At 39.9% G+C, this 24,621-nt stretch overlaps 1 protein-coding gene across 1 annotated transcript; it reads right to left on the reverse strand.

Moving 5' to 3' along the window:
* Positions 1-2,287: 2,287 nt before the first annotated feature.
* On the reverse strand, positions 2,288-24,435 carry AMD1 (adenosylmethionine decarboxylase 1). The gene is made up of 10 exons (XM_026065520.1): positions 23,887-24,435; positions 10,644-10,730; positions 8,383-8,509; positions 7,758-7,860; positions 6,889-6,931; positions 6,647-6,791; positions 5,503-5,595; positions 5,269-5,424; positions 4,559-4,742; positions 2,288-2,485 (listed from the first exon to the last, which is right to left on the reverse strand). Exons 1-9 carry the CDS (start codon positions 24,015-24,017, stop codon positions 4,602-4,604), a joined length of 1,026 nt encoding a protein of 341 aa, XP_025921305.1. The 5' UTR covers positions 24,018-24,435; the 3' UTR covers positions 2,288-2,485; positions 4,559-4,601.
* Between the last annotated feature and the right edge of the window lie 186 nt (positions 24,436-24,621).

The raw sequence follows: 24,621 nt of genomic DNA on the forward strand, positions 1-24,621 counted from the left end.
GCATCTGTCTCCTCTACTTTAACACTTCAGCAAGCTTCAGATTATAAATACTGTATTTGGAAGCAATTTTTTTTCCCACTTCCAACAGTTTTGGCTGTACAGCTAGGGAAAAATACAATGCTGAGGACATTCTCCTGAAGTGGTTCCAAGCCTTGTGCCTTTGGTGCCATTGCTTCYGGGAATTTTCACTGGGGAAATCTGTCTGCATCACCCCAGTTGGGAAGTCCAGAAGAAGGAGGAAAAAAAAAAAAGGCAATTCATTCAACATTTCTCTGTCAACAAGTACCCTGTACCACCAAGGAAGAAACCAGAATCTGACAGCTACTACCCATTTCTAGAGTTGTTCTGCAGCCAGAGCAGAGTACTAGAGCAGATTCTTCTCTTCTGACTCAACATATTAAGGTAGAGAGGCCTAGGACTGAAATCTGCTGGCTTTAATGCCTATTAGAATGGTTTGTTGCAAGTATCAGTGTGGGCTACTCTTCCCATTCTGAGTTGAAATTACATTGGGGTGCTCAGACACCCAGACTGGCTCTTTGCCCCTTTGCCTGGCATACTAGTGCTAACTGCAGTCCACATGTGCCCCCCGCCATGCACACATTCTATGATGATGGCACCAGCCATCTCACCTTACCATTTATAAGCACTAGCCAGCCTATCGCCTTTACTCCTAAATTTGCATTTGCTTCTGTTAACTTCGAAACTCACCTCTTCTTTTAATGGGATAGTGCGACTCCAGACACTGATCACTCCAGACTGAGCTCAAATGCAAAAAAATGCTGAAGAGATACAAGCGAGAGCAAACTGCCATGGAAGCATATAAAGCACTTCCTAAGCATGCAGAGATAAAAATAGAAACAGAAGTTCAGTCGCAGAACTGTGACATACCAAAGACCTCCACAGGTACGCAACAGCAGCAAAAGGAAAACCAGCGGGCCCACTGCTGAACAGAGCAGATGACCTAGCACCTAAGGACACAGAGAAGCTGAGATACTCAGTACCCTCAACCTCAGTCTTCACTGAGGAGGTCTCCTCTCAAGCCAACACCAATCTTTATGCACCACCACAAAGTTTGAGGGAAGACGTGCTCCCTGTCCTGGATCAAGTTAGGGACTACTTAAGCTGGACATGCACAAATCCATGAGACAGAACAGTATGCATCTAAGGGTGGATGACCTACAGAAGCCCCTTTCAACTTATTTTTCCCCTCCAATTCCATCTTAATCTGAGCTTCTGTCAAGCTAAGTTTCGCTAAGAGGAAAAACAGGACTTTGTTTGACTCCATCTTCCAATCTGCCACCCCAAGGACATCCATCCCTCCTCCTCAGTGGTTATTCCATTTCTGTAAGTGATAAATTGATTAAGGGGAATTGTCTGGCTTCAATGTACAGCCTTTCTTCCACTGCACTATCAAAAATACAGACATCTAGTTTGGCTACTGTCTACAGAAAATTTTGCCTTTGTGTTGCTCTAATTGGTATTGTGTGGAATGACCTAGATACCACATTCTGGTGCCTGTTACCAGCACCAGTTACAAGAAAGGAGAAGTGTTAAATGAAAAATGTGAACATTACAATTCTTTCAGGCCAAGTCATTTTACTGCCTGGCAGTTTCAGGCAAAGTGATCAAAAATAGAAAAACTCGCATTAACTATTTGAGTCCCCACAGCCTAAAGATAATCTTTAGTTTTGTGAAGGTTGGTCTTGAAAACACAGCAGTTCTTCAGAGGTAAGTTGCCACTAACTTGTTTAACTATGACAAGACCTTTTGTTGCTGTAAGCTGGAATTTCTTCTAACAGAAGACTTAGTTGGGCATTTTCAATAGCTGTGGAAGACCTGAAATACCTAGAAGCTACCATTTAATATCCAAAGTACAATTACAGAAATCTAGCACTGCAGAATAGGTTCTGGGTGATCAGTGTAATCTGTATTCAGGTAAGAACAACTTACAGCAACTTAGGCCTTTAACAGTGGCACACAGATATCCCTACTTAAGTGATTTTTGGGAATATCTACTCTAAGTATAGTTCAACTGAATCTGCTGTTTCTATAGAAGTGTTCATAAGGGATCTAGGAAGCTTCAGTTATGTTGGCTGCATCTACTTAGCACTGAGACTTAACCACTAGCTTCCAGTGGAGCTTGCTGTCCAGATTATGTGCATGCTTACTTTACCTTAATATTACAAGACAAACTTCAGCTTAAACTAATTCAGTCTAATATTAAGTACCATATATGCATGCATTCCAGTTTGGTACATAAGACCTGTAGAAGCAGTTGTCGTCTTAATTCAGAGGAATATTTTAAATATTTAATGCTGTGGGGAAAAAAAATACAGATTAAAGACACAGCAGATCTCAGTCCTTCCTGTGGGTGTTCATTTAGACAAACATTTTCAGCCTCAGAAGCAGCTTATTTTCATTTGGCTTCTTTTGATGTGCAGTCTCATTTGAAGCTATCAYCATGTTAACAATTGAGATGTATCCCCTATAAAGGTAAAGCAAGTTTAGTTACAGAAGTAGTTTAAGTCAACAAATACATAAGTCTACTTCAGAATTAAAACAAATGGCACAAAGTGAGATAGGTAAAATTGCTACATCAACAAACAATTTAAGCAAACTTTTATTGAAGCATTAAGTTGTGGTACAGATTTTTAAATGATCAAAGTCTAACATCACAGAAATTATAAACACCATACTCCCCCCATCCTGATCACCCTAGATAGTTCAATCCATTCAACAGCTTTCATTTTATAGCCGAGGCTTATGCTTCTATTTATAAAATGTATATTTTTCAGTATTACTTGGAAAGGGATCTTCAGTCTACTTAAAGGACCTCAAGCCAACAAATGTCAGATCAGTTGGGACACTGTTTAAGAACAAAAACCACTGAAATATTGGTCCTCAGTATTAACACCAAAAGGCATTACTGCCATTTACAGCATATAATTGATAACATTGTTAAAGAACTTCAATCAACAATATGCTTAAACTCAAAAATGTTCCAACCACTTGATTTCTAACCAAGCAGACTTTAGTTTAGAAGCACTGAAAAAGTGCTTCATTTATAAATAYGGAAGGAAGAAAACACCATTGCGTCAACCCAGAAAGAGTCAAAACATTGCAAGGACAAGAGGAAAAAAAAATCTGTTTTGTAGTTATTAACTTGCTGGTCTCACAGCTGTTAAAATCCCACAGTATTTGCAAACATAGCTGAAAGTCTGCCAGCTCTTTAAAGCCTGCATTTTAGTCAATACCCATTAAAGTGACTTTGAATTACACTTATTCATGTTCTATGAATAGCATTCTACTTCACTTCTGTCCAGGTGTCCCAGACAGTTCTTGTTCTATGCCTTCACTTAATGCCCTCAAGTCACAGTAAGAGGAACCACTGCATTAATTAGGAGGAAAAACAGATGAAGTCACAACACTCAAATACAACATAAGTCACATGCACAACAATGTCACAGGACTGTCACAAGATAGAGGCATTAGCTTTGCTTGGAACAACAAAATGAAGCAACACTGGACTAGTTTAGAAGCATTCTTTTTACAGTTAGAAGTGGCAGTTTAAGTTTTACTGAGAATAATCAAAACAATCAACATATCCAGCCTGGCAAACTCCACTCCTTTGCTAGATCTACCTGCCAGCACTTAAGAGCACCAGCTTCTTAGTCAAAGACATAATTGGTGCCTAGGAAAGAATGTTTGGTGCCAATATGAATTTGCACTTTGCAAAGTTGTCACACAACTATACCAAAGCACTTGTACCCTGACTCAGCTCTCCCCCTTTCAAGTCTTGGACCTTCTTCAAATTCTGCCATTGTGTAGCAATGTGACAGCTTGGGGACACAGACAGATAAAYATGAGCATTAAGCTAAGATGAAATTCAACCTGCATTAGTATCTATACCAAGTTTAAGGATGAAAGGCTGATGCATTAGCCCAGTGCTATGGTACAGCCGATCAAATTCCTATAAGCTTGATTAGAGCATGACAGAGTCAGTGATTTAAAAAACCACCACCACCTGTAGTAGCAAAACAATTTCTAACTGTATTAAGTGAAAGAACTTTCTCCAACCATGAAAGTGTTAATTAGGAATCAGTTTCATTAGAAATCATACAAGTTTGTCAAAAACTGTTTTAGACTGAAATCACAATATAGATGAAAAATATTGGCGACAATTTAACAGAGAACTGTCCCAGTGAGTAGGTTGAGGCTGAAGTCTAATGAGGACGAAAGCCTTGTCTGTGGGGAATTTTTGGTGATACCTGGAGAAAAACTATGCTGTGTGTAATTCTACCTGAATCATTTTTACATGTGTTGTAAAGTTTCATACAGTAAGATTTTTCTACATGCACTTCAATTTCACAGCAAGAGTGGCATAGAGTACCTAAACACAGAAGAGAGCATTCATGCAAGATATCTAACTCCTTGATATAATAATGCATACAATTCAAAATGGTTATACTATGATTACACCTAGGGCTTTCCACAACTACAAGGTGGTGGGAGTGGAAAGCCTGGCCCCCTGAATCATTAACTAGAAAGCAACCACCACCTTCTATATGGAATCTCCTTTTGCGTTTTTTCTTCATTCTTAATCAACTGTGCTGTTGCTGGCGATTCTTCGTAAAACTGGTAAAAACAAAGTTGTAGTCACTGAATTGGGCAATCTGGTGATCAAGACGTTTAAATCCTTCAATCTTCTGGGCAGAAGAAAAGACTGTACGACATTTGGAGCTCTAGAAAAAAGTAAAATTTACATTTTTATGCTTAGCATTAAGACTGGGAGATAGACTTAATGTGTACTTTCTGGGATATTGTTACCAACATGCTTCAAATGCTTTCATGAAAGTGCTTCAGGAAGTTCCAATCCCAAACAATTCTGCTCCTTAACTACTGTATTGCTTTTCTATCAGTCATTGGTTGGAAGCATCAACATTAATAGTCTGCTTCTACAACTGACAGCTGTGGCCAAATCAAGAAAAACACCAAAGCAAGAAACTGATGCCTATACAAGTATTCCAATGACTTTCCATGAAGTTTCAGTTGGACTGTCTTATCTCTTAGTATTTAAGTTTCTCTTGAGATCAGATTTAGTGCATGCCAAAAGACYTTCTTTCACTTTCCCAAGTAGCTACCACCCAAATTTAGAGGCAAACTAGAAAGAGCTGATGCCCAAGTGAGAAACAAATCTTTATCATCACCCAATTTGTCTACTTGCAAACCTTATTTCAGGAGCTGACATGCTAATGACAGCAAACTCACCTGATTAACAAAGAGGGTTGTCACAAATTTTCCTGGCTTGAAAACCTCTACAACTTTTCTAATCAGGTCATCATAAGAGGTCTGACTTATGTTTGTTTCAAAACTAACATAAGAAAATTCTGGTTCTGGAGTGATGTGAATAGTCCAGTAAGTTCCCTGAAGAAGAAAAAAGATTATTAGCACCAAATAATTAAATTTATTTTAATATGAATATTCAATAAATGTAGAACTTACATCCGATTTCATCCCATTCATTGAATACCCACAAGGATTGAACATTGTAGCATCAATAACAGAACCTGGTATCAGGTCACGAATTCCACTCATCTGAAATAGAAATTAAAATTATACCACTCAATTTTATCATGTTTCCTTGCACTTATGTTTAAGTCCAACTCAAAGGCAGAATGAACACAAGTTTATGAGACAGGGCACTAGATTCTTTCAATAAGGGGGAAGTCAGTTTAATACCAGTTTGTACCACTGTAAACAAACTTGCTTGGCATCCTGTCACTTAGACCAGTGACTGAGTGCTCAGTTCTGTGCAGGTTACCAAAGTATCTGGTACAAACAGAATCAGACTGCATACCTCCAGAAAGAGCAGCTTTGAGTTATAATGCATACTTTTTCCTGCAACTAAAAATGGAAAACAGCTTCTGTGCAATCGGTGTCCACAAAATGAAGGCTATTTACATTTACTATGGAGTGTGAACATATTTCCTTATACTCTGAAGTAATCCCAAGCACTGATTTCCCATACAGTACTTGAGCTACAGCCAAACCTTTACAACAAGTACAGTAGCGAGATTCAAAGCATGGAGGGGGGAACAGATGTAGTCACTGTATTTGTCAGTGAAACTTGTTCACACATAACCTTCCTGTTAATTGGAAAAAGTTAGGGAGGAAAGGAGACAAAACTGGGCCTATCAAATTATGCTTACACCTTAAAACTTCCCCAACCAAACTACACTTCCCCTACAACCCAAACAATTAAAATGACTCCCATGATTTAACCTCATTTGATAACTTTATTCCTTTGGCATTCATTATCCTCTGTATAAACCTTACTTCTTGTAATCTCCATCCTTCAATGGAAATCATTAGGATATCTGAACTCCTATTCCTCCATTTTCCAGAGCAGCAAACATTCAATCACTAAAGCACTGCAAATTGCACCTTTCAATAGATTAAAGTAGGAACACTGTAAACATGAACTTTTATTCCCCCAAATCTTCTAGAGTCAAACCCATTTTACCCCCCAAAACTCAAATATTAATCTTTTCTGCCACAAAATAAAGTTCATATTAAATGTTAAGTGAAGCATTTAGTTGCCCAATATCCACCACCCCCCAAATATTTAGTTTTCAAGCAAACATACACGAGTGACATCATTTGCAGTAACACCATCTTTCATGTAGAACTGGTCCATAACTACTGGGTCGAGCTCACTCATCAGAATTTCCAGCGTCTGATCAGGCTGACTGGATATCCGACTCTCTGGGAAATCCAGAGTGTACAGGTACCTACATAAAGTACAAATGACTTCTGTAATAAATATTAGCAGCAGCAGGTTAAGTTGTACTGTATGACTCAGAGATTTCAAAGTCTTTGCATACATACCAGCAATCAGAATTCATACGTCCCATGCAATAAGCTGCTCCATCTAGTCAAGACAAAAAGGTCTCAAGTTAATACGCCACAGCTGATCCTTTAGGTAAAGGACTAACCTTGTTTTATATTTTAGGACAGTGCAAGTCATTCATAGAACATTTAAAGAGATTCACTGATACAGTTAATATCTGTATCAAGTAAGCAGGCATTTAACTTCAGAAGCATAAAGCCAATAATCAGAAAAACAGGTTCCTCAGAAGGTAGTCTCAATACCCCAATTCAGAACCTACTAGGAAGAAATTCAGATTAAAGCTTTAACTATGCACAGATGATTATGATTATGATTAGCATTTATTTTCAAATGATTCAGATCAGTATTTCAATTTCTATATTCCTTCAGAAAAGTTTTCTGACAGAAATTCAAAGTTTTTTATAGGTTTTTCATTATTAATATGTGAATTCAATATTTAGTGCAGTGATTCTTTGAGCAGAATTTTTTCAGTATATTTCAATCCCCACCTTAAAGGACTAGTCTACCTTTTTGCTGAGGCTTTTGGGGTCAGTGATAGCTGTATTCTACAGACTTATTTAGCACTTACCACTTAGAATTCTGCAGACTACCTCAGTCAAAGGAAGGTGTTAAGTTTCAAGTTTATTATGATGTAAAGTTTGACCCTGGCAAACTAGTGTCAAAATCCAGAAAATAACCACATACAGCTTTTCATTCTTACGCAGCTGAAACTCGTGCTGGCTGTGAAGCTCCCAAGGACTGTTGAATGGCCTTGCACTCAGGATGTACAGCACACCACTTGTCACTTTTCACTTCATATGAACACTTAACACAGGTATACAACTTTAGTGAGGTTTCATAGACTTACTTGGGAAAATTTCATTAAGAAACTCTACTTCCTCCTGGAAATTCCTATGTGGGTACTCCTGGTGGGAAGGCTTCATGAAATTCTTACGTGAATAAAAGAAGCTCTGGGAAAAAAAAAAACAAAAAACACAACAACAACAAAAAGCCACATCTTAGATATTGAAAATATATGCCCATCTTGAACCTAAAAATCTAGGAAATGCCCAAAAGATATGAGCATTTAGTATAAGCTTTCACAGGAGAATTCTTCACTGTAAGAACACTGATACCTGTACTTCGTCTTCCATTTCAGAGGCATATAACTATACCTAGCTTAATTTGTAAGCTATAGATGCTGACTTTCAAATTTATTTTCCACAAGACATCAGTAACTTCAGCACTGACAACCTGGGCATGGAAATCTTTCACCCTTAGTAACCTTATTCAGTGCAACAGCATTTGTAAATTAGCATCCTTTAAAAGGCAAATAGAAAGCTATGCTCTGTAGCAGAGCAAACAATCTTGTATATAACTTATTACAGAAATGATACACAAAGGAAGCCTCAGAATTAAGATGAGTGAATTCAATATATTAATAAAAACATTTTGTACATTCTAAGGAAGATGGGGCATTTTTGGTACCTTACCTGAATTGAGTCAAACCCACTGTACTCCCTAGCAAGCTCTAACAGGGGAACCAGTGCTTGCAGTAAGAGGGTGGTACCACACGTCTTCAAAATGAAACGTCTCTTGGAGACAAACATGCTACTCTCACTATTAAAGAAAAAATAGTGTTAAAAATGAGTTGTGTTCCCTATAAAACAAATTAGGGGAGAATGGTTAGATCTTAGTTCTAATCCCAGCCAAATGCATTATTTTATAAATGAACATTCAGGATGCAGTACATACACTTGCAGAGCATGTTTATCAGATCAATAGGTTTTAGCCAACATTTTCAAGAGCTGCTATGATCTCCTGAAACAATTTTAAAACTATGGGTACTTGGCACTCTTGAGGTCCAATTCAACAGAAGCCCGACATTTACATTTAACAGATTAAGTCAGACAATTCACCTAAAATTTCGGGCCTCATACTCAGGGGTCATATCAGCAATGATACAAAATTTAGTCCTTGGCAACTTTAAGACATGAATGTGGTCTCAGCTCAATGAAAGTTTCAGCAACAGCTGTACAGCTGTGGTTCAGCTTGCTGACACTGCTTTAGAATGAAGTATGCACATACAAATCAGTGGAAACAGCTTAAAATAAACTCATTTCAGACTTTACATCAGTGCTGACAGAAGTTTAGCAGTAGCTGTCAAGGAAAGCACAGTTTGAATAGACACTTTGCACACATTTTCAGTATGTTTCAGGCAATACTAGTAGTCCACTGCATTCATTACACAATTGTCTTTGGCTTAAGAATAAGCTTTCCATACTCTATTACCCTATGATTAAAGCAGCTTTTTCTTCTCTTCACTGTAGTGGGTGAAATCTAAACTAGCAAGACAGCAGAACAAATTTCTCCACCATTCAGACAATAAATAGCTGCTCTAGCTGCGAGTGTGATACTGCACAGCTAGCACAGTACAGGAAAGAGGGACTGCATGCTTTACATTACCTCAATCTATTCTAGAAACAAAGATGCTGTTAAGCAAGTATACAATATAGACATGCCCATAATTTCTTGACCCAGCTGCAGAACATGGTCTTAAACATGAAACCTGACTTTCTCAGCTAAAAAAAGCTGATAAGAATATCAACTCAAAAAACCCCAGGAAGCCTCAGAAGAGCTGTATAGAATGGCTGGCTGCATCTTCTAGGAAAGCTGACTACTGGAAAGTGATAAATCAGCACCTGTCCATAAGAACAGGAAGTCCCAGTATGAGATTAGAACTGTAGCAATATGATATGCCCTTATGCATAAGATAATTTATGTATACAGCTAATTTTTGTAAATCAGATATTTAATACTGATCTTCAGTTCAGTGGGACTGTAGTTAATACTGCATTCAGAAGACTCAAACATGTACCAAAATTTTCACACCAAATGACTGAGCAGCAGGAATGAAAGTCTAGTCTAGGTATTTTTAACTCAGCTTGGAATGCTGCTTAAAAATGGAAAGGTTATTTAATCCACTATATAGTTAACTAGTTACATTTTTCTGATTTTTTTGTTTAAAAATATGAAGCTTTGGGACAACACAGGCTTCAGCAGTTTCACTAGTTTGCTCTTAGCTCAACTTTACCCTCAAAAGCTTTCAAATATACAAGATACAAAAGCTTCAGTTTTTTGAATCTGAAGTAAAGCAGAGAATGTCAATGCTTCTGTAAAGTTCATGCAGAAAACAGCAGGCAGGAAAGTGTTTTGTAAGATGGAAAACACATGGCAAAAGCTGTTTGTCCTTATGGCTAACTGCCGTATAAGACAAGAGAATCCAAGATCTCTGGAAAGCTATAATATTTACAGATGTCCTCAGCTCAAAGAGTTGCTCCACTTGATTGTAATATTCCAAGTTACAGCAAAGCCAACCTATATAGTCTTTGCTGGTCTAAAAATGATACTTCCATGCACTATTCTGCTGAAGTGATACTAAAATTTTTCATTAACCTCTTAATTGGGGAGAGTTATCCCAAGGCAAAATCCAGCGATCTGTTAATAGTCTTATATATCAGGTGTAGAAGTACTACAGCCCTGTCCTTAATCTTATAAGACAAACACTGATAATTATGAAGACATTTGTGTTACTGAACAGAAGCGCGACAGCATTATAATTAGCAGACCCTGCAAGTTGCAGTCATTAACAGAGCAGGATCTTCATAATCCAAGATTCTCAGCCAAATGAATCCCACACAACAGTTCAACTATTTTACTTATTGGAGACTAAAAGAATAAGCTAGTGGCTTACCTGAGTACATAAGCTTCCTGTTTGTCAGTTTTTGTCACACTTATGATCAAACAATGCACATTCTCCAGAAGTTTGTCCCACTCAATCCTGTGAAGAAGTTAAGTCTTATGAGACCAGTTAGGATTTTACCTAGATAACTAAATGAAGTTCTGTTGCAAGACAATGTCATTTCCAAGGTGAACAAACCTCTATCGTAGCACTGTAAGCAGATTTCTGATAAACTAGGCACTAAGCAAGTTAAGCAGAACTAACCATATGAAGCTATGTTTGCACAATTTAAAGTTGTCACAAAACACCTGAAAAAGCACTTGGAGCTAGAAAACCTACCATCCTTGGCAGCCTATGTTGTTACCCTGGCTCACTGAATTCAGTCTTTGCTCCAAGACATTTTCATAAACCGATTCTCTTAATGTTTTCATAGCATAGACTCTTCAAAAGCTTTCACCCACCACCAGCATCTTTGTGTAAGTGTCATGTCACATGGATGGTCAGAAGTACCAGGACCCCATTCCCACTTGCTACACAGTGAGTAACAGTGTTCAGAGTTACAATTTGAACAATCAACATCTGCATTATGGGACCAAAGCTACCCAATTTAAAAAGCTTATTACTTTATAGTACAGATCCATTTAGTAAAGAACTTACGGTACAGACTGAGGAGGTACCTGCCTCCTATCAAATGTGTATAAAGTTCTGTATACAATGATCTAAACTAAGCTCACCTTCTTCCAAGCTGACTGCAATAGTACATATTTTAAATTCTACAGAAAAAAATTTTTTTATACAAGTGTTTTGTAAATTGGGCTGAATTTTTGGATTTAGCCTCAGCTTTCCTTAAAATTCTTGGTCCCACTTTAAGCAGCTTTGAAATAAATATTGACAGGTTAAGAAAATGGAAGCTTTCTGGAAAACAGGATGAAAAGTATAGTCCAAACAGGTTTATAGCCCTTGCCCTCCCCTTTCACGCTCTCAAGTCTGAGAACTCTTCTGAAACTATCTCAAGACTTTATACAGGAACTGCCTATCACAATACAATATTCAATTCCTAGCTCTCAATGGCAATTCTTAAGTATTTACATTCCCAGGATTCATTAGTGCAATCTGCCACAAACATACATGTCAAGAAACAAGCTTCTAACAATGCAAGTCCAAATGAGTTCAAGTCCCGCATCCCACATGTACTAAGATAAAATTTAGTTTGCAACTTAAGGTACACTTTAGATTGAATCTCCCAATACTCTCAATTACAGCAGTCATTGACAGTTAAAGTGATAAAACAGCAAGTTAACATTAATAGGCTATTTGTCCACCTTGGTCAACTCCATAATTTAATTGCTAACTAGCCCTAAGGACTGGAGCTAATACATCTCAATGGTCTGCATTCCTCTTCGATCAATCTCTAGAAGGTCTAGAAAACTTCTACAGGAAATAATTTTCTTAAACTATTTGAACTATTTTCATATGGTGAAAGTTGAGCCTGCAGAAGGGCTAGATTTCAGTATAGTGGTTAGAAGTTTAATATTCTCTACTGCCATTATGTATTCTACAAGGAATTCTATTAGAAAACTGAGCTTTTTGGCTTGAGCCCTTTGAGACTTCGAAGTACTCAAAAATGACAGACTTGAACACAAACATTTTGGTTATTACTTTAGTCTCGTGACTACATCAGATTAAAAGAATCCAATATAGTAGTAAAGTTTTTTATGGAGCAGACAGAACAGATGCACCTTCCCAAAGTCACAGAATCACATGACCTCATCAGCTCCATTCCACTTCGCCATCTCTCCCCTCCCACTACATATTTCATCCACTAATTTGTGTGGACTCTTGTGCTCAGGCCTGTAAGGGACAAGGCTTACTAACTCAGCATAAAACTGAGCTGCCAGCCACATTATGGACCTGAAGCAACTGATAGCTATCAGACTATCAGCTGGTGCAAGGTAGAGAACTCTACAGCTAGGAAATAGAGGGAACAGTTATACTTTCCCAGCACCAAGTCATTAAAYTGGCTCAGCTGCCCATTTAAGTTTCAGCCTAATCCTTCCTGAGGGGTCAGACCTGCCTTTATTCACACTGCAACAGCTCTGCAGTTGTACTTCAGGCCAGAGAATTCACTGTTAATCCTGTCAACAGGGTTCCTCTGGCAGCTACAAGTCTCTCCCCTTAGAAAACTGGTCAGTTGACAAGAGTGAAACATCACTGCAAAAATGAAGTTTTAGATGCTGCTGTACACATATCCATCTCCTACTTGTAGCCCAGATGTAATTCACTTCTTGAAACACMCCAGAAAATGCCTGTTGCCTCAAGTATTTCTCCCTTACTTGGGAATGTCTCCTAAAACTTAATTCTGTACCTTTGCTACTAATACAGGCTCTGAAGGGAAAATACTCAAGTGTTACACTAAACCAGTCAATGTAAAAATATTATACAAGTATTTATATAGTAGTCAACCAGAACAAGATATTAAACTTACACTCACTGCATAGCCTCCTTTTAGAGGAGAGAAGCCATTGAAAAAAATGAGTTTTAAAGAATCTTATGCATCTTAAAATACATCATAATTAAGTGCACATCTGAACAAGTTTTTATAAACTCTGAATGATACATCTGGATACTAAAAAGCAAAATGAGTTTCTCCCTATCAGCCCATAAGTGAACCTTGATGAAATATTTTTCTAAAAGTAGAGAGATCCTTATGTTTGGCCCTGGATTTGTTTTTTTTTTTTAAACAGCAAGTCTCAAGACAATTTTTCCATAAACATGACAATACAGGCCATTCAAATCAGCACACCAAGATAAGCAGTTTTTTTAAACTATACCTGCTCAAATAGAGCCTCAGATTTATTCAGCTGTACACTTCTGTCATGGGCTGTGCTTAACACTCACTGTCTTTGATACTCAAGTACATATGAAAACAAAAAAGTATGTGCTCATCTTTTCACATTTACCAGGATTTTCCAAAGTGAACTATTAAAATCTAAAATAATTTCATTAAGTACTCCTAAGCAGTCAGGTATTTTGGTGATAAGGGGACAGAAAAGGGACTTCAGTTTTCTCTGGAAACTACAGCACACATGTACAAGTTTGCCAGCCTTAGGATCTCTCCTGTAACATCCTATTGGATTCCTCTTCTAAACAGAGTTAGGTAATGTGTTAATTTGGTTTGATATGGTGCAACAATTGCTCAAATCAYTCCCTGACACCACTACTAACAATATTCTAACTGCCATTAAAAAACCATCCAGTGTTTTATGAAGCATTTCTGAAAGCTGAGGCAGAGTTCCCTTATACTGCCTAATGCTAAGCTGCAGTACTCCTATTTGTATATTACTACTGATTTGGTATTTGTCCTTTGAGTATTAATTGATTGTAACCACCTCGGGCATTGCAACAACATATACAATAATCTACTCCTTCACAGGCTTCTTATCTGGTCAGATAGTCAGAACTCCAGCATTAGAGAAAGTCTTCTACACAAATAAGCATTATTGTACTGCAGAACTGGATGTCTCAGGAAACTGGCTCATCTAAGTTTGCCATGAAACTTAGTACAGGAAGAAGCAGCAATTTTGGTGTCCAATTAGTCTAACAATCAGCACAGCATACTACTTGCACTACAATACAGCACATTAAGTCCAAAGCCTGCTATATAAATCAAGTAAGGCTCTAGCTATGCTCATTAGTACTATAGTTGGTATTTAGGTATTGTGGCTGAAATCTGCAATTGCAGAAGACCTTGGAATATTAAAATTGTGCTCAATTCTTCAATACTGCAACTACAGAAACCACAGCTAAGCATATACTAGATGTTCAGGTGTTGAGCCTTTACAGGAATAAAGGAAAAGTTCATGATTTGAGCTGATTAGTATAGCATTCTATGGAAGAAAGCCTACAAATTGAGAAATACACTAGATGTCAAGTTTCATCCAGAAACATACATTTAATAATTTAAGAAAGGCTTGCAGCAGTCAGGATGAGACTTGACCACATTACAAGTAAATTTTGCAGTAGAGATTGCCATTCTATATATTTTATAGAATAGAGATGGCATCTATGTGCATTTTAAAGTTAAGCACAGAAAACAGAACTATAGAAAGGCCACTAGCATGCTGCGTTTGATCTCAACGTAATCAAACAAGATGACTGTAGTTTCACATTTTCCATTGTTTCAAGTAGAGGTAAGGAAGAACACCTGGGACTGCTATGTACCAACTAGACTGACTTCTCTAAAAACTTAATTCTTGCATTATTTTCCATTTGTTTAACCTGGATAAGTCAAGTGCTCCAAGTTAGTAGAGCAAAATAATGTCTAGCTCTCCCCCAAAGCAGAAACTTAAGAATTCTACCTTAAAGCACCCTTTCATGGATTATTAATATACGTATTGCAGCTAGCTTGTTTGTCAAGTAAAAATCCCCTCAAAGGTGGTAACTTTGTGAAAGACTTGAGAACATTACATCCTATTTCATAATTTCTAGTTGTGAACTTCCTAGCTGTGAAGGAGCAAAATCTAAGTGAAAAGCAGAACAAAAGACTAATTCCCCCCAAAAGTAATCATGGGCTTCTGTTCCTCAAATATCCCCTTCCAATGGAGAGTATATGGATTGCATTACTATTTCCGAAGCTATTTCCCAGAGGCAGACATCAGGACAATCCCCAAACACAGATTGTTTGAAGCCTGCTTCCCTATACTGAAAGTCAAACATACCAGAATATGATACTTCAACATGATACAGCAGCTAAGAAAGTTTGGTAGTGGACCTGCATCAACTGGAACACCAAACTGGAAAAAAAAAGTATTTGAGACCAGCTACTCATGGTTATAAAAATAATCTTAAGAGTATTAACCATCTCATCCCAGAGCTGTAAAACCCTGATCCTTATATTTCAAATAACTGACACCTGCTGAGAGCTAGTAGTTTGTCCAATAGGCAAGCAATGAGTATCTTAGATGGTTGCACAGGCTTAGACACTTACTACTGAATGCAACTGGAGTAATTCTGCCCCCTCCTACCTTCTGATCACCTCCTACCAATCAAATATGGACAGAAAGCTGCTGTTTCTATACTTGACTAGCAGACCATGTTAAAATAAAAAAAAAAAAAGCATAGCAATCTATTCTTGTACCTGGGTTGCAATGTTTAGTGCCTTCTGACTTGTTACCAGAACCTAACTTCTACTCAAGCTACTACAGATGACTGTCAGCATAGAAATACCTCTCATGGAATTGAAAAGTATTTCAGTTTGAAGAGGTATATGCTTAGAGCATGTAATGAAATTAATACTAAACAGGTCCTCTCAACCATTATGTTTCCTCCTTTATTTCACTAGGAACTAATTTTTTCTTGGTAGATAAAACTATGCCTTTCAACATGAGTTATTAGCCTACTCTGAGCCTTTACCTGTGGAGGCAGAACATGTTTTAACCCAGAAGTCAAACATATCAGGCAGTGGCACAATACTACTGTTTCAGGCCAACCAGGAACAGGACACCAGCAACTGAAGAGATTATACAACTACATCAAAAACTTATTCCTGTCAACAATTAACACCCTCCAGAAGCATAACCCCCAGTAAAAGTACCTTGCAAATGCAACTCAGACTGCACTGGGGAAAAAGTTCTTTTCTAAAAATTCTTGCTGTACTGTAGAACAAGTCCTATGAAACATCTAAAGATAGCTTAAGCTGTATACATCCTCTTGCATAGCTTTAACAGCTGACAAGACTAGTAATCATGGTGATAACCAATTTTATCTTGTACCTTACCATAAGACCTTGTTTAACATAAAACATTGAACTACAGAGTAATACACTTTTCACTCCTTCAAACTGTTATCTCCTAAGTATTTAACAGCCAGTATTATCAACTGCCTCATTAACAGGCTATAGTATAGTTAGTAGGCAAATTGCTACCAACACCAGAACAGTCAAGAACTCAATGCCTTGTCTAAACTGCCTAGGCACAAGAGACAGGAGGCATGGAGGTTGGCTAATAACGGAGTCACAACACTAGTTTCAAGTGTTCTGAAAGGTACAGTACACAGACCAGACTTGTTACCAGTCAAATTACCAGATTTGTAATTCTGAAGTCAAACATTTCAAAACATCTCCTAGTAGCTGGTATTTTCTGCTGACTGACAGATATGTGAATTATTTCCTATTAGAATTACAACTCAGTTTAACTTTGCAAACTGCTGTTTAATACAGGTTATCTTGAATTATTTATGTTCATATAGAGTTTAGACACAACACATTGGCAGCTAGATAATTTGACTTCAGCAATATCTGCAGAGTGCACAAAGACTACACACCCTATACATTGAACACAGACGTACAGAAAGACTGTCTGCATCTGCCTTATCCCAAACCTAAGAAAACTCCAGGGATATATGCCTAATCTTGAATTAAAGACAAACACCTGAATGAAAAAATTGCATTCACAAGTGATTCCAAGCAGTACTTCCTGCAAAACGCTGTTTACCTGCAAGAAAGACCAAGTCCCCTGCTAAAGAGAATCATACCCCCATGCAGCACAACACCAAGATATTTCATCAATGGCACAAACAGGTCCTTTTATCTTTATTGTAATTACATCAGYATACAGAGAGCACTGGACTCCCACCCTTGCTGTCTGACCAAAAAAGGGGTATTCCTAAAGTCTTATTCTTATATCAAAGGACAAAACATATCTGACACCCAAGGTGTTTAATGAAGCATGAGTCCTTTTGGGAACATTAGGACTTCAATGAAAGGCTTACAGGCAACATTCAGGCAAGTTAAGTGTAACATTCTCTAGAAAGAACAGGCTGTAAGACACATCTACCATAAGCCTCAAGTCTTCCAGCATAACAATTACTCAGYAGGTAAGTAGCAGCATAAATGACTCCAGGATAAGGTAGTGGTTTACAGCTTGGTCATTTTATACATGTATGACAAGCATTGCATTTTCTATGTGAAGATTTTGTATATCTGCCAGTAGAGTTTCACCTAGTTTTGCACTAAGCTGTAAAAATCTTGAAAGCCACAGTAATTTGGCAGACACCAAAGTCCCAACCCTTATTTTCAATAAGTATTTTTACCTCTTGACCTTTGATTAAATAGCAAATGTGAGGAACTACTGTAAAATTACAATTGAGACAGTTACAAGCAAACAAGTTGATATTCAATTGTAATTTTGAACTTCGCAAAAATCTAGTTTCTAAGAATGAGTTTTGGAGAGGGGAACATCTGAATTCTTATATAAAACTTGATGTGCTCCAGATTCTTTCACCTCCACGTATAAAAGCTTTGCCAGTGTAGAATGACAGAAGCCCTTATCCTGGCACAATCCTCCCAGCCCCCCTTTCAAGTTCCACACAGCAGCTCTACACACTGCTTTGGGCTGAAGAATCACAGGAATGAGAGTAGAATGTGGCTCACGGCCAAGCCTCCTTGTACCTTCACTGTTTGAGAAAATATGCAGTTAACACTGCTACAGTCCTAAGAGCTGGAGAAGAGAAGGAGGGGCGAGGGGCAGGGGAAGAGATGCAGAGGCACAAGTGCATTGACTCAGGCTATACAGTGCAATACAAATCAAGTAGTTACAGAACTTGTATCAGATCTGACTGTACTGGTGCCTAGCAGTTTTAATCAAGCATAGGCTGAGAATATCATAATACCAGTGTCTTTCCATATTGTCCATTACTGCACTGTTCTCATTCTCCACTTTCTCATTATGGGTCCACACAATATATGTAAATAGGAAGTAAATTAAAGGTGCCTAAGCAAGCTTATTTTAAGAGTATCTTTCAGTTCTGAATATGTGAGAAAAGCTGACAGACTCTTAAAATAAGTACCAGAATCATTAACCTATACTTCTGTACCTTCAAGATCAGCTTAAGCCTTGAGATGGCAAATACATAGCCACACTGTTAGCTGAAGGAATGAAGTAAGCTTACTTTACTGGGGGGATAGTGAATGCACTTAGTCACTACTGAATTCCAGCGCTCACAGCATGCTCAGGAAGGATTTTTCAGGTATTTTAGTTAAACTCAAGTGCAACACACTCCTAAAAAAAAGCTAAGGTGCCAAATTACATGCAGCTAGTTTGACAATCCATAACACTAAAAACAAAGCTTCCTAAAATAGCCCAGATTTATGAACAGATTCAATTTTATAATTTTAATTATATCATAGTTTTAATAGAAAATTAATCCACTTGAACTGAAGCTTTCCAAAGTTTACCATATTTTTCATTTTAAGAAGCAGGAAAGTCTTAGAAGGTTGGACAAGTAATACTGTTGCTTCTGAAAGTATTAAGACTAAGGCTTGATTTTAAGACAGAATAAGCTCTCAAGAGGTTTGGAAACATCTGTGGATGTGATCTATCGATGCCAGCAGAGATACTGACACTATTCCACCTGCAGATTAAATAATGGTATTTCATACCTAATTTGAAATTGTCTCCAGCTTTGGAAGCATCTCAGTAACAGGAAACAAGCTTAACTGATTCTAGACTTCAAATATACATCAGTAATCAGGTGGTGTCAAACATGAATGACAATCAAGTGGGTCAGAAAAGCAATTATATATCCTTATGTATGAAGCAGAGGAACCTCCACATTTATTCTCTTGAGACAGACTTATGTATCTGCTTTTAAAATCATTCTCACCTTTAATACCTTTCTGTTCAGAAAATAGTAATATATACTATTTCAAGTGTGTTGGCATTTCACTTGAACTTAGACAAAGCAAGTGTGGGAGTTTCACTTTAATCAAGAATTTAAAAACAGTCGCAGCTTATTCTGATCAACATCTGTTCACAAGTCAAAGTTATACAGAATTTGTTACYAAACTGGATAACTGAATTAGAGATTGATCAATGATGAAAACAGAGAAGGCATAATTAACTAACCAGGCACATACAGAAAACCTTGTTTCTATTTCAAAATACCACTACGCATTTGTATCAGCCTACTTATGTATTAAAAAGGATTCATAAAGGAATAATCTCATTCAATGAAGTTAAGCTCTGTATGAGTCCGATGTCAAACAAGCAGTATCTTTATGACAACTCTGCTTACTAAAAAACTTCTGGAACTTGTATAAACCAGCATTTAAACAATATTCTGCAGCTCTATAATAAATAGGCACAAAAATGCAAGGATTCATTGCTTAAAACTATCCCATTTGTATGACTGGAAGAAGCTGACAAGAGTTACTGTATTATATGATCAAGCATTGTAAAGATATTTATATAAGGTCACATTTGTTCTGTACACAAAGGAGGGAAGAGTTAATGTTTTCAGCAAACCCTCCTTTTACACTTAAAGCTATTTTTAAGCAAACATGCTTTACATGCAAGCATAGTGAGAAGCACTGAAGTTAAAGCTAATGATTTTAAGGCCACAAAAAACATTAACTTCATTTCACTTTTGAATATGAGCAGGATAGGCATCTTCAGACGCTTGCCACTATTTCAACCACAAGACCTTTTGCACAACTGTTTAACAAATGTACAGAGAGCCCCAAATCTCACCAGCTAAGGAAAGCCCATGTTTATTCCTTTCCTTTTTTAGCTGGAACCATTACTGAAGGTATTAAAAACACTGAATATACATCAACTTCTGAAACACCTTACACTGTATCCAAATAATTCTCTGGAAAGCAGGCTTGTCAACAGCTGAAAGGAGTTTAAGTCCATCAGTTCTTTAAGTTTTTTCCAAGTAACTGGTGTTATCTTAGAGACTTTAAAATACCTAATCCCTAGCAAAGCACATGCAACATGGAAATTTTTAGCTCTGAACACCAGCTTAGTCACTCAGGAGATGAATGGCTAGCATTTCACTACTAAGCAGGTATTACAATACAAAAGGCAAGCTCAACTGGTTTGCAACTTGACTCTAATTTAGCTATTGTTCTGTAGTTTCAGCTTTGATTTTAAATTGTTCAACATGAACTAGCTTATTCAATTGTCTGTATGTAATTAGCATATTGAAATATATTGCATTCATAAAGTTCAGTACACAAAGATAACCTTAGTTTTTATCTACCCCACTGTAGTGGCAATAATAGCTTAATTCTGACACCTCATTTTTCTAAAAGAATGTTTAGAAATTTCATTTCATGCTAGCAACAAAAATACTGTGATATTTATTTTTGAATAACTTAAAGGTTAACAGCAGCTTTCAGACTTGTCACACCCTTCCACCCAAATTAGGCAGCTTCAATTAAAGTCTTGTATTAAGACCCAATTAACACAAAGGCCTTCAAAGCTTGCTCACAACTCTGAAACTGTGTTAAAGACTACACGTTTAACAGTTAACAGTTTGTATCTACCCTATTAAAACTTTTACAGCCATATCTAAACCTTGTAAAGGAACCTGTTGCAGTACCTGCCTTACAATTCCATTAAATGCTATTAAGCAGTTTTAAAAAATAAGTCTGCTGTTTTGTAAACATGAGCCCCAGCTAACAAACAGAACACCAGAGCATGAATGTGTCAACAAGGAAAGCATCTGCAGAATGCCATCTCTAAACTAGAAGTCTTGTATATTCAAACACGACAATATGAATGCACAAAGGAACATTTTTTGAATCCTCCTTTAAACAAGTCAAACATGACAGGAATCCTGAAGTGCCTACATACCATTTCAGCAGAAATTTGTTCTTACAAGATTGCCTGGACATTAACTAAACAAATTCTTGACTTGTGGTATCTACTATACCACTAAATATCAAAGAACTGTATAACTACATCTGATCATTTCCAAGTTAAGCACATTCTTCAAAAAGGTCTAGGTAGCTTCATGAGTCAGAAAGTTACAAGCAAACTACTTCATTACAACAGCAGGTCAGAGCTAAACACACGTTCTGCAGTGCTTCTGGCATTACAGAAATGGAGCTTCACCCACATGTGAGCTAGTCTTAAGTGTGCTCCAATTCTTTGTCAATGCTTTCTCAACAGGGGATATTCATTATTTCAAGAAAGGAAAGTTACCTGCCTACTTGCGATTCAGATCTTTGGGTATCTAACCCTACCAATACACATCTAGGAAATCTGCTGAGAAATATCAAAATAAAGAAACAAATAGCATACGCTAAGTATGCCTTTAAATGAAGAAGCTATCATCATTACCATACTCCATACATTGCAGGCTCTCCTCCATGTTACCTTTCAGAGAGTCATCCCCTCAGAACAGGGGCCATTTAACTCTGACCAAAGACCACTGGATAACACTGATATACACAAGATCTGAATACACTCAAATACCAAATTCTTCAGGTGCCACCTGAACCTGAAGACTTGAACAATTTACTGTGCTCAAAATAATATGATCACATAGATATACCCTTCAGATTTGCCCTTTGTGTCTTGAACAGGTCTACTTTTTTCAATTATGTCAACTTATTATATCTACATACCAATCTTGTTGTTCTTACAAATTTACATGCAGTTTACATACAGTACACAAGCAGATTGTTTCATCTTTCAAGCCTGCAGCTACCTTTCCTGACATTTCCAGGGCATTTGTACTAGAACATCCTTTTCTGCAGATCTACAGTTGGACTCCCTATTACAAGTCAGAAGTTCAGGTATTCCAGTCTGGTCAGAAAATTGCTTCCCTACAAAACACTGGTACTGCTGCGCTGATACAGCAAGCTATAATAAAAACCATATCTTATATCTGTCATGCCCACCATTGTTTTAAAAGATATGTGCCCCAGCAGGTCGCTGTCAGATACTGTGCTCAAAGGCAAGGCAGGCATACCTCGGCCTTAGGAGAAAAAAAGCTACCCCCTATCACAGAGGACAGAGTTTGAAACACGTGTACACATGAAGCTCTGTGCGGGCCTCGGGCCTTTCTTCCTCCCTGGGTGGTAGTGAAAGAAGCGCCAGCACATTCTTCAAATGCCCATTGGGTGACAGATACGGGCCCACCCCTCCGCAGCGCCCAGTTCTCATTGGCTTGAACTTGTCAATGGGAGAAAAAAAAGAGGCAGCGCAATCTGGGAGCAGAGCCAAGAAACTCACGTGTAAATCGTGGTTCCAGCCACACTTCTGGAGGAGGAGGGGGCATTTCCCCCGTTGCCTGCCTCACTCCAATGCCCACCACGCCACAGGCAGCCAGGGAAAGGATTTCCATGTATCGTCAGCCTCCCTTCACGAGAGCTGCTGTGTGAACCTGTTCAGCTACACACTGCCGGAGGTCGCTGCGAAACCAGCCGTGTGAGGGAACCATCAACCCTTATCCCTACAGTAAAGGGCAGGATCTCTCTTCTCCCATTCCAGCTTCCATAAACTGGAAATAGSGTTCCTATCCCTCACTCTGCACTTAAGTGCTGGCGTAGCCGGTCCCCATGAGCTGGGATTTTCCGAGCCGTTTTTCCCCGCAGCTCACTCACCTTCCCCCTCCCTAAGCTGGCGGGAACAAGAAACCCTGCCGTAAAAGGGCTTCCACGGCTCGCACTACGAGGGAGGCCGGACACTACCAGACAGCAGCCTGGAACCGCAACATGCACGGGAGCTTGGCGCAGAGGATGGGGCGCCGCTGCTGTGCCCCCGGCCGCCAGCAGCACTGCGACACTTCTCCATCCGCCTCCCCCCGCGGGCGCTCCCGGCCGGCGCGGCACACGCCCGACTCTGCTCTCCTCTCCCCGCCGCCACATGTTGCCAGTAGGGACCGCACGGGGCTGCACGAGGCGGCGGCGCGGAATGGCTTCCGCGCAGCGCCCTCCCCGGCCAGGGCGCACGGTAGGGTCGCTGCCTCCGGGGCCGGCCCTCCCGCCGGAGGGGTCCGCGGAGAGCAGGGGAAGGTCACCCCCGCCCTCCCGCGGCTGTGGCGACGTTAGGCGGCACGCGGGAGAGGCCGGGGGGCTGTCACTGAGGTAAGGGTGTGTGCGTGGGGGGAGGAACAAGGGCGGCATCGCGGCGGCCCCGCACGGGCCGAGCCCGCCTCGCGCGCGCGGCCGTTGCCACCAACCGCTCTCTGCCGCCGCCGGCGGCCCCCGAACCCGCCCGGAACCAGCCTGCCCGCCAGCCCGCGCACGGCCATTACCCCGCGGCCGCCCCCCCCCCCACTCTCCCYCTCGCCCGCCGCCTCCCCACCCAGCTCCGCTCCGCACCGCCACCACGCCCGGGCCCCGCGTGCGCCGGCCATTCACCAACCGCCCCGTCCCTCCCACTCGCCGGCCGTTAACGGCAGCTCTCTTCTCTTCTCCCCCCTCCCCCCCGCGCGCGCTGGCGMCTCGCGGCCGCTAACGGACCTGGGTATGGTGCGTAGGTCACCGGACCCCTTGCTCTGGTGCGGCTCCTGCTGCGCGGGCTGCTGCCGGGCGAACCACACCTCCAACAGCTTCTCGGTCCCTTCGAAGAAGTGTGCACCGTTCTCCTTCATGGTGAGACAACTCGGCAACCAACAACCACAGAAATTAACGACAACCAAACTACCGCCCCCGGCCGCTACCGTCCGCTGCTGCACGGGCCGCACTGCCGCCGCCGGGTCCTAGTCCGCCCCGGGCGGGTTTCACCTTCTGAAGGATTTTTTTTTTAATATTAATTTAAAAAATAAGAAAAAAAGGAGGAGGAATTAGAAGAAAAAAAAGAAAGATTTTTTTTAAACCAGCGAAAACCACCCGGAGTGCGCGGCGGCGGGTGCAGCGTRAGCGTGTGTGAGAGGGTTACAGTCCGAGCAGGGGTGCGGGCAGGCAGGCGATGCGGTCCGGTTCCTTGTAGTCTGTGTGTTCCCCTGTTACAGAGAAGAGCGTTGAGCGAGCGCTAGCTAATGTCGCCGGCCATACTGTGTAAGCGAGGAGCTACCGCGCACTCAGCCGCTTTTATACCTCGCAGGTAACCGCATCACGGCGGCTCGGGCTTGCCATTGGGCCGCCGCCGCTCAAGCCCGCCCTCTCCCGCTTCTCATTGGAGGACGCTGTCGTCCGTCAGCGGATATGCCGGTTCCTCTGGCCCTACCCACTGCAGCCCGCCCAGAGCGTGAGCGG

Source organism: Apteryx rowi, unplaced genomic scaffold (genome assembly GCF_003343035.1).
Source record: "Apteryx rowi isolate R43461 unplaced genomic scaffold, aptRow1 scaffold_229, whole genome shotgun sequence".
Taxonomy (NCBI): Eukaryota; Metazoa; Chordata; class Aves; order Apterygiformes; family Apterygidae; genus Apteryx; species Apteryx rowi.